Source organism: Solanum lycopersicum, chromosome 9 (genome assembly GCF_036512215.1).
Source record: "Solanum lycopersicum chromosome 9, SLM_r2.1".
NCBI classification, from domain to species: Eukaryota; Viridiplantae; Streptophyta; class Magnoliopsida; order Solanales; family Solanaceae; genus Solanum; species Solanum lycopersicum.
The window spans coordinates 65,646,226-65,657,421 of NC_090808.1; the positions used below are offsets into that span (position 1 = coordinate 65,646,226).

Here is an 11,196-nt window from a genome sequence, read left to right on the forward strand (position 1 = left end):
ATAATAATTACTCTTCAACCTAAAACATATCAAAATTAACTATATAAATTCTCATTTATCGTATACTCCGATTAACCCCATCCTAGCCTTAGGAGGACCACAAGAGGGGAAAAAAAAAAAAGTGGGAGAGTCATAAGTATTTTTACAAAGTAATAAAAGTAAAGGGGAAGATTTGGTCAATAAATTTGTATTTGTACGTTACTTTTTGGTACTTTATTTTTTTTTTCCCTCTTCCTCTTTTATATTTGTTGTTTTTTTTGTACTCTGCTTATTGTTTTTCACCCAATTCATCCAATTACATAGCTGTGGTGGCATCTTCTCTGGTTGTGGGGTTTTTTCTTGGGGGTGGTGGGGGCAGATGTCACCATTCTTTTATCAGCACGAGAAAATCCCACCTTTCTTTATCACCATTCTTCCCGCTCCTTATTGAATTTCGTCTGTTTCTTTATCTGAGAGGGAAACTGTGTGTATCTCTGTGTGTTTTCGTGTGTGAGTGTGTATAGAGAGAGAAAAAATCAAAGGGTCCATAGAAAAGTCAGATAGATGTCTAAAAAAGAAGGGGGAAATGAGAAAGTGAGTTTAGAGAGTGAAAATGTAGAGGTAGAAGTAGAAGCAGAAGGTAGAAAGAGTGAGGTGAGTGTAAAAGGGGAAGAAGGGGGAGGAGGAGGAGGAGGAGTGGTGGTGGTGATGGATACTCCAGAGAGGAACAAGAGCCAGATCGCAACACCCATTTCCAAATTCGAGGTAAGTTTACTGATTTGATATCAGAAAGTGGTCAAAGTTTCAATCTTTTGGTGATTTTTTGAATTTTGTTTTGGGGGGAAAGTGGATTTTGGGCTAATTCATTTGAGGGTTTTGGTTGTTAGTTACTGATTTGGTTTATTCTTGATTTTTTTTGGAATTTATGGTGTAGTTGTGTTGTGGGTTTTGATTGTTGATGTCTGATTTGTTTTGTTCTGGGTTTTTTGAGAAATGGGGTTGTGTTAATCTTGCTAAATAGTTCGATTTCATGTTTTTTTTTGTCTTTCTTCTCCTTTTCTGTCAGTTGTTGAGAGACACTGCTTCTGTAAAGGTTCTATTTTTGAGGTTAGATCAAAATTTGTAGGCACCAAAGCTTGCTGAAAATAACTTTTTTTGAAAAATGGAGATGGGATTGAAGTAAATTGAATGAAATTTGGTTTCTGCTTCTGTTAATCCATTGGAAATTACACTTTTTGGAGAATTGGGTCTCTTTTTCCTCTTTATTTCTGTGTTTAGATGTGTTTTCTGGTGGTGGTTTTCAGTGTTATTGTAACATGATTGACCTTATCCTTGAATTCTTAGATTTGCTATCTTCCTGGTGTGTTGAATGCTTCAAGACTTGGTTATGTTGTCTCTTTTTTTCATTTTCTAAGTTTGCATGTTTCACTAGTTTTTTGATTTGGATGCTTGCTGTAGGTGTTAGTTCATGTGTAAAATAGAATTTCTTTCTTATCTTTTCTCTAATTTCTAACTGTTTTTATCCTTTATCGCACAGTTAGCCTTTCCACTTCTCTTGTTTGGGATTCTTCATCTGTGCCTTATAGTGTCATAGTTCTCCTTGCTTTGTATTTGGAAACATTGTGATGTTTTACCTTGGTTGTTCTGTCTTGATTCTATGCGGAATCAACCATTTGGCTGCTGTCTAATCCCCAATTGAAGTTTGTCCACATTTTCATCTTGCTTGGATTGGGTTTCCATGATTTCTATTGAGCTATGTTGGATTCATTTCTTCAAGAAGGTTAAAAATAAAATGAAATGTGCAGTCATGTCTTTGCTGGAAATTGACTATTTTGCTTGGATTGCTCTTATATCTCATTAGGTGCTCTAATTAATTTCCAGGTATTGTTGGATAGCTTGCATGTGCCTCTAGTTAACTAACAAAGCAAATAAGCTGCTTTAGTATATGATTTAGGAAAGAGCAAGAACGAACCAAGTTCATTTTCTTTTGTGCACATTATTAACTTGAGGTCTTTTTTGTTCCTTTTGCATTAGGATCAGATAAAGGTAAATAACATATTTTTTCTGAAAAGGCCTAGATTGCTGCATGGTTGAAATTCTGAAATCCACATGTTCATGAAATTATCACTATCATTTAGTTTCCTCTCTTGCAATCTGAAGGTCTGTTTTTTCCCTCTATGCAGGAGTCCCCTTTTTCTAATTTCCTTAACAATCTTTCCCCCATCAAACCAGTTAAGGCCGCACATTTTCCCCAGACACTCAATACCCTTAGTTTTGGATCTATACCGTCTGTGTTCACCTCACCCCATGTCAGCTCCGCAAGGGAATCCAGATTTCTAAGAAGGTAACGAATGTTCATTATCTCTCACTTGTTTTGTTGATTGTCTATCAGGCTTATTTTTTGTTGTTTTCTCCAGGCACCTGCTCTCGGATCCATCAAAACCAGAATTTGCTTCTGATAACAGTGGTAAAGTTGATAATGATGAAGGTATGTCAGATGCTGTAAATAGCTCAAATGAGCCCAAGGAAAGTTTAGGTTCTCAGAATTCTGTGGTTGAAGCATCCAATGAATGCTCAAAGCTTGCCGTAGAGCGAACTCTAAATTATGAGTGCAATGATAGTCCCAGTACTTTACCTACTGGGAGCTTTAGAGGTAAGAGTTTGTCAGAGTTTGCAGGCAGTTCTGTGACATATGTCCCTTTGGTACAAGGTATGTCTGGAAAAGGTTTGCTTAGATGTGAAGTTAATACGGAGGGGAAAAATGAACTTGATCCAAATAAAGAAGCTCCAGGATGTGATTGGGAGAATTTGATTTGTGATGCTACTGATCTACTGATCTTTGACTCACCTGGTGACCCTGAGGCTTTCACTAAAGCAGCAGGTCCTAATTTGAGGCACTTCGGATTTGCTTCAAATGAAATGCAGAACATGCAAGTTTTTGGTCAGGCTAGTACCAGCGAATGTGGTGTAGATGGAAGTGAAACAGAGAAACCGTCTACTCAACCTGCGGACGAAACCCAAGTCAATGAATATGCTGAGAACCAAAAAATGAAACCTGATTCTTCTCTAACAAATGACGGCATAGGTGTGGGGCAAAGTGAAAGAACTGATAATGAGGTGAGGAATTGCATTCTGCATACTAGTATTATGCAGCGCTTTTATTGTTTTTATTATATGAGGTAGCCACTACTTTTTTTGGCTGATCAGCTGTTGGAGTTCCAAGCATTTTCTCTGCTTTTCTTTTTCTTTAATTATCTCTTTTTCTATGTTACGGCTTGTGTTCAACTTTTTTGACTACAAGTTTGCTTGGGAGAACTATTTTGTATTTTGTAAGCTTGGAACTGATTTTATGAGTCTCTAGTTGTCTGGGTCCTTGACTTTGTCACAGCTTGAAAGCGTTTGACTGGTTCCCGATTACTATGAGATGCAACATATTTTAGCTTTTCACCAATTCAAGGAAATCTTGGTTATTGCAATCATTATTGATAGAATATGGGGAAAGTAGTCAAACATAGAGCATGATTGTTAGTGGTATATTAGCTAATCTTAAAGTTGTTTATTTGGCTGTTCTAGTTTTTATCAGTGCTATCTTTATTAGTTGTGAGCATATTTTGCATGGACTTTTTAGTTCTTCATTTTTGTGATCTTGACCTGTTACTGATTTTCTATTTAGATGGTCTCTACTCTATACCGTGGAATGAGAAGACGTTGTCTAGTTTTTGAGATGGTGGGATCTCGAAGAAAGCATGTAGATGAGGGTTCTGGTTCTTCTGCTGTGCAAGGCACTGATGGAAACCTTGCCTGCAACGAGAAGCAACTAGTACCTTATAAGGCGGTCAGTGAATCTTCACGATGCATTTTACCTGGAATTGGCTTGCATTTAAATGCCCTTGCAGCATCTTCGAAAGATGGTAAAGTTGTCAAGCATGAAACTAATGCTTCTGGGAAACAGCTTTTAATTACGCCTGGCTCAGCTGTCAGTCTTCATCCTTTAGTTGCTGGTCAAGAATCAATGAGTAAATCACTGCCTGAAACCTCTCAAGAAATTGTACCTTTTGAGAATAGTGTACCTCTTATGGAGGATGCTAGCCTGGCACCTGGTTATGTAAATAATGAAGAGCTTAGTCAGACTAGTCCAAAGAAAAAGAGGCATGTCCATCCTTCTCCCCTATGATCATGTTTGTTCTTCTAATCTTTTGTGCTACCATTATCTGATTACAAATTATTTTTGCAGACGTCGATTGGAGCCTGGAGAAGGTGAAGCATGCAAGCGCTGTAATTGTAAGAAATCAAAATGCTTAAAACTGTAAGTTATTCTTCTTCTTTTATGTGCTATCTTTAGTTTGTACTCAATTTTCATGCCGTGGGTTGCTTATCGAGTATTTAGATGAGGCGGCGGTTGTTTAATTTGCCTTTTTCTTTGTGGTTAACTATGGGGTTGTTTGGTTAGTGAAAATTGTAGAGATCTATAAGTACATAAGTTGTAATACAGTGAGTAATAATCCCCATATTTAGTTGGTGCATATGCATATTTTGTCGAGACGTTTGATTCAATGCCTCAAAGATTGGATATAAGGAGTAAAACATAAAACATTTCTTTGATTTTTAATTGGATAAACCTTGTGACAAATAATATTGCTGGTCTGTAAATCACCTGTTTATCAGATCAAAATGTATCGTTTATTTATGCAAAAATATTTAAACCTCTCAAAAACCCTACTCCATTTCTCACATTCAGAAAATATTTGACACCCTCCTGTCCCTCCATGACTTCATCTATCGAGCCTTCAGAGTCTTTCAAATCCTATGAGCTTAAATACACTCTCTCCGGGCACAAACTCGCTATCTCCAGCGTCAAATTCTCTCCGACAATGGCAAACTCGTAGCCACCTCCTCTATAGACTAGAAGTCATTATTAGGAGTGCATACACATTCCACATAAAATAGGAGTACATACATTTCACATAAGTTATGTGCGTAGTATTTATGCGAGAAATGAAAATGGCAATCCAATGTTGGCTTAGTTGCAGTTCTATGTCAAGATCATTTCTTTTGTAAAAGAGAAACCAAACAAACCTTATAAAGAAGACGAGAAATGTGCTTTTACCATGTTACAAACTTCTTGGGCATATCAATTTTCATTCAGTTCTGTGTTGATGGAGCCAATTATATCTGATGTAGCTCTTTGTTGGATGTTTTCCGTACATCTCTGAATTTGAGATGACGAGAAATGCTGAAAAACTTCTTGGACATGTGGTTACTACCCCAACTATCTGTTGTAAATCAAAAGAGAAAAATAATTTTGGATTGAGATATCACCTGTGTTTTGACATAGTTGAAGCGGAAATTGTGATCTATGTGATTTAGACCTTAATAGAAGATATAGACCCTCTATATCAGCCAAACATTCTTTATTATGTTACTGTAGTGAATGTGATTACTCCATCTACAAATTTAACATTCCTATTTTACTTCTATGCAGTTACTGTGAATGTTTTGCCGCTGGAGTCTACTGTGTGGAGCCATGTGCATGTCAAGACTGCTTCAACAAGCCTATTCATGAAGATACTGTCCTTGCAACTCGCAAACAGATTGAATCAAGAAACCCTCTTGCTTTTGCTCCTAAAGTGATAAGGAACGCCGACACTATTTCTGAAACAGGGGTAAGGAAGAAGTTCTTGGCTTTCATTGTCAGATATTTGTTATTTCGAACTTGCGGATAAGTCATATAAAACATGCAATTTAATTGCATTGCAGGATGATTCCAGCAAGACTCCTGCCTCAGCTCGTCACAAGAGAGGATGCAACTGCAAAAAATCCGGCTGTCTGAAGAAATATTGTGAATGCTATCAGGTCTTTCTTTTTTAATATTTACAAGTTGCATTGGTTATGCATTTGTTTATACATCAGCTGATAGGTAATTGCTTTTGTTCTTGAAGGGAGGGGTTGGATGCTCCATTAATTGCAGATGTGAAGGATGCAAGAATGCGTTCGGCAGAAAAGATGGTAAGTCTACTTGGCTACTTCTGATAATGGCTTGATTTTAAATTTAAACATTCCCTGCTACCCAAACCAAAAGAATGATTAAAGAAATTGCATACTCATGCCTAAGAAAAAAGAACGAGGGTTTGGCGTTAGTTCATATCATCTTTTTAGTTCCATTCAGTTGTTGTGATATATAAATGTAGTTTGAAAATCTACTATTATGATTCAGGTTCTGTTTTCATAGGCACAGATGGGGATGCTGAGGAAGAGGAAACAGATGCGTATGAAAAGAGTACTGTCGATAGAGCTTCTCACAAAAACCTATTACATAGTGATGTTGAGCTGAATCCAGATTCCACCGTCCCTGCTACACCTTTAGCGTTTAGAAGGTATGTCAATCATTGAACTTTTCAAGCGAAGTTCTTTCTTTATGCTTTTTCAAGTCATGTTATCATTCTAATAAGTTAGCTGACGAAAAACTTTGCTTTTTAGACCACCAATGCAGCTCCCTTTCTCGTTGAAGAACAAACCACCTCGATCATCATTTCTATCTATCGGATCCTCATCTGGTATATTTGCTGGCCAAGGTGTCGGAAGGGCAGACTTCTTTCAACCTCAACCTCAGCCTCAGCCTCAGCCCAAGTTTGAGAAACCATTTGAGTCAGTTAAAGAAGATGAAATGCCTGAGATACTCCAACAAGGAGGGACTAGCTCTCCAATCAGTGGCATTAAGACAGCTTCTCCCAACAGGAAGAGAGTTTCTCCTCCTCATTGTGACTTTGCGAATTCGCCTAGTCGTCGAAGCAGCCGCAAGTTGATACTGCAATCCATTCCTTCATTTCCTTCCCTCACTCCCAATCCTTGAGGATCATCATCATCCAACTCAGTAGGTGAATTTTGGAAGGAAATTTTTTAATATCTTTATTGTTGTAGTTATTAGTTTAGTTTAGTACACCTTCATGGACCTTTTGAGCCCCCTCCCCCCCCCCTCCCCCCTTATGCTTGTATTATAGCCTTGTTGTTTCTTAATAACATTGTTTTGTCCTTAATAATGAATTAAAAATTGTTAATGTACTTCTTGTGTCATATTCTTTAGTTAGTTTACTACTTGAGTTGAGGATCTTTCGGAAACAACCTCTTGAGGTAGATTTTCGTTCACTCTACCCTTAAAATACCAGTAAGTGATTTTGTGTGCAACATCTAATATGAGTTGGGCCTTCAAACAAGATGTTACAAAGGCCCAACAAATAGATGCCTTGCTTGTTCATGTTATATTCTCTTTATACAAGTACACACCTTTTTCTTTAACACATCTCCCCAATCATTTGTTTTCCTTGTGTAAATTCTATTCACATCTAAGTGTGGCGGGCATAATTATTGCTTTTGCAGTTCCCATCTTTTGACTCACTGTAATTCTCATCCTTTCGAATCTGGATTTATCTTATATTCACTGACAATACAATGAATCTATACATTCTCAATATATTTTAATATGTACATACACACCACCCTCTTCAATATAACGAATCGCGCCATATATTTGTTATCTTCACACAAGGTAAGAAGGGGGCTATGTGCTCACTACCCTCTTCAGACTTCGCATATGTTTGTTGTAATGTGTGGCCACATGATCACTTTTAATTTTATCTTTGTTTCTTGTCTGCTGTAGATAAAATTGTAAGAGAATAGTCATTTTTCAACTTTGTGTGTTCAGAAAGCACAACACAATTATTGTACCATTGCATTCACAAGTTCTTTTCAGACTCTTTAGGGCTAAGGGTGTGTAGGGTGGGGGGGGGGTGTGCCTATAGCTGGCCAATATTATATCACTATACAACAAAAACACAATTTGGATTCTCATCTTATTCAAATAGGTCCCATTTTCATTACTTTTTTCCCACTGTCCAAATTAATGTGTTTATACACATTTCTTTCAAAGAGGTTGGTAAGAAGATGTTAAAGTATTGTTGATTGTTGCTCTTGTATTAATTATTAACTTAGAAAAAATGACAAAAATGTTTTGGATCGGCTCAAAAATAATATCTAAAATATATTCTTGAGCAATTTTGATTTTCATTCAATATTTAAGAGCAACTCAGAAAAGTTCTACGAGAAACTACAACACATGAAGTTGCACTAGCCACCAACAACATACCATAATTTGCAAGAACTTCACATTAAAATAAATTGCATCATACTTTAGAAGAAATAGAATACAAATATACACCTCTAAATATGAACATTAGCTAATTATTCCTTCCTTTTAAAATCCAATTCCATTAAACCTAATTGTCCAAGTTTGTTGAATATTTATTGTGAACAAACATGTTCATTTTTGAAAACTTAAAAAGAACTACAAATTACTTAATTAAGAGTATCTTTTAGAATAAAACTTTAAACCTATCCTAAATATTAAGCATCATTTTCTTTTTTTGTTAATTTTCTCAAGTTAGATACATGAGATACACAATTTTTTCATACTATATATATAATGATATAATATACACTTCTCTCCCCCCCCTAAAAAAATAATAATAATATATATATATATATATATAGTATATAGTATATAGTATAGTATATATTGTCGGTAAACTCCAGCTAGAATATTTATTGGAAAAAAGGGGAAAAACTGGTGGGGAGCAACAATCAGATATTACTTTGAAGAAAAGAGGCACTTACATATGTTGATGTAACATTTAAAAAATAAACTAAAAATCGATATACAAAACATTTCGTATTAGTAGAATTTATAGAAAAGTTATTATAGGCGCGTGTAATGTACGTTAATCAAGTTTAAAATTGTGACCTATAGATAAAATGAAGATAACTTTATTGTTGCTTCAGCAGGACTCCTTTGACAACGGTTAGATATCACGTGTGAACCTTAGACTATTTATTAATAATAAAAGTAAAATATATGAAGCTATGTTTTTAGTTTAATTGATCAGTCAAATATACATAGAGAATAGTCGAATTAAATAGGTTTTTTCACTTTGCACATGCCATATTCATAGGTGCACAACCCATTTCTAATTACACAATCCAATACTTTAACCATCCTCATAAATTAAACATTTCTATGCAAATCATGTGTAATATTTTTTAATTAATAGTGTTTACCCTCAAAATTCTATAACACCGATAGCGTCTAAATAATTATTTTATTTTAAATGAATAATTAATTACTGATAAGAAAATGTCTATCAAGTTTTAAAAAGTTACTTGTATATATAAAGTAATGTTCAAGTTAATTATATATGTTTTACGGAGTGAAGTGTTGATGGGTTAAGAATTTACACATCTAAAATATGAGAGTACTAGTAAAAAAAAAAAGAAACTACTTAGGACAAGGTGAACGACCTTTGTGGCGGACATGACGAGGAAGACAAAATTGAGATTATTCAGGCATGTGAAGAGAAGATGCATAGATGTCAAGTGAGGAGGTGCGAGAGGTTGACCATCGTGAATATCAAGAGAGGTACGCAGACTGAGAAGTCTTAGAATGAGGTGATTAGACACAATATGATCTTAGATCAGTGGCTAATCTAAAATTTGTAGAACATGGTCAAGATAATTAAACAATGTTCAACCAAGTGCATCATTTATACCAATTTTACAAAATAAACCTAATTTTAAGGGAAATCACGAATTTACATGTCCCATAATTTAGTTTTAAATATGCTTTTGTCTTAGTTAGAAAAAATATGAAAGTCAAGATTATTAGAATAAAAAATTAGTATATTATCATATATTATTATTATTATTTGATTTTAGTGTTACTTGTTATTTTCTTTCCTTCAATTATCACACACTTTTTGTTGCTTCTTCTTCTTGTTTCTTTTCAATTGTTCTTAATATCAGTACTTCTTCACTAATCACTATTGTATTTGTTTTACTCGTTTATTTATTCTTTTATATTCTTTAGATCCATAGTAAATAACTCCGTAACTTTATGAAATTGGAGTAAAGATCTACATGTATACTAATCTCTCACGTTTCACTTATAACATTAATTATATTGAACATGCTAGTTGTTGTTGTTACTCATGTCAGTGGTAACTATATATTAAAGGGAAAAAGAACAAATATATTCCTGAACTAATATGAATGGTATGCAAATATCTTTTGTTATACTTTTGGGGCATTGATGCCTCTGCCGTTCAAAAATTAGAGCATATATATCCTTTGAACTAACGAACATACACGTGTCATAATCTTATCCATCGATCCAATATTTATTAAATATCGGATCGACGGATAAAATTGTGTTACGTGTCCCTATTAATCTTTCGTTAGAGTGATGGACATATAAGTTCTAGTTTTTGGACGGTAAGGACACCAATGTCCCAAAAATATGACGAAGAGTATCTATATATCGTTTACGATAATTCAAGGATATATCTGTCCTTTTTTCGTATGAAAATTATATCAAGCCTATAATTGATTGATGACTATTAAAATGTAAAGTTTGAAGATTTGAAATCTTAATTGAATAGTGCAATTGGACAATTACTATAATAATTGGTTTGCACAAGAAACAAAGTGGAAACATCTTCATCAATTATCGCAAATGGACGATAGATTTAATAGATACCCAATTCACGAACAAAATATAAAAATCACTTTCGTTAAGTCACTAGTTATGATTTACATCAAACTATCCATATTTCCTTGTTTTACGTTGTTTTCGAAATTTTTATTTCACAATGAAAAAAATTGGAAAATTATATAAAATTAATTAGTGTTATGAATCACAAATTCCATTATTCATAGTAACTTGAAATGATAACCTATTATAAATAGAATAATAACTATAAAATATTTCAGAGAGATCATAAGTTCATGTGTTTCTAATTTTAGTAAGTATAAAGTTGGAGTTTATACTTTGTAAAAATATTGCCCTTCTATGCATGTAGTGTTACGTTAGGCTACATTAGCATACCCATTTAACCTAGGGTGTTTTGTAATATACAAAGATATATTAACATACTTGATGTAATTTGAAGAAAATACGATGTATATAAATTTTACAATTTAATTGGATATAAAATTTAGAAAGAATTTTTATTAAAATTTATAAACTAAATAGTATATATTCACTACAATAAAAACAACTTTTAGCGGCATTAAATATTGACACTAATAAAAAGTGCTAACGTCTTTATCGACATTAGTTAAGTGTCATTAGAATCAATGTCGCTAAACTCGGCTAAAGGCTTTAGGGACACA

General features: G+C 34.3%; 1 protein-coding gene across 2 annotated transcripts; it reads left to right on the forward strand.

The window, feature by feature from the left end:
• The first annotated feature begins 212 nt into the window (after positions 1–212).
• On the forward strand, positions 213–7,038 carry LOC101253425 (protein tesmin/TSO1-like CXC 2). 2 transcript variants are annotated; one of them, XM_004247627.5, is made up of 10 exons: positions 213–744; positions 2,163–2,323; positions 2,397–3,096; positions 3,653–4,128; positions 4,214–4,285; positions 5,462–5,642; positions 5,737–5,832; positions 5,919–5,985; positions 6,194–6,353; positions 6,457–7,038. In XM_004247627.5, exons 1-10 carry the CDS (start codon positions 544–546, stop codon positions 6,827–6,829), a joined length of 2,487 nt encoding a protein of 828 aa, XP_004247675.3. In that variant the 5' UTR covers positions 213–543; the 3' UTR covers positions 6,830–7,038. The 2 variants fall into 2 exon arrangements, with proteins under 2 accessions (XP_004247675.3, XP_010326688.2); XM_010328386.4 differs by having other exon boundaries at positions 6,209–6,353.
• Positions 7,039–11,196: the final 4,158 nt, after the last annotated feature.

Excerpts from the sequence above, each read along its gene's own strand:
- LOC101253425 (XM_004247627.5), top strand. The coding sequence starts at position 544 with ATGTCTAAAAAAGAAGGGGGAAATGAGAAAGTGAGTTTAGAGAGTGAA. Across the intron at positions 3,097-3,652 it reads GTGAAAGAACTGATAATGAG|ATGGTCTCTACTCTATACCG; the intron begins GTGAGGAATTGC and ends TTTTCTATTTAG. Across the intron at positions 5,833-5,918 it reads AATATTGTGAATGCTATCAG|GGAGGGGTTGGATGCTCCAT; the intron begins GTCTTTCTTTTT and ends TTGTTCTTGAAG.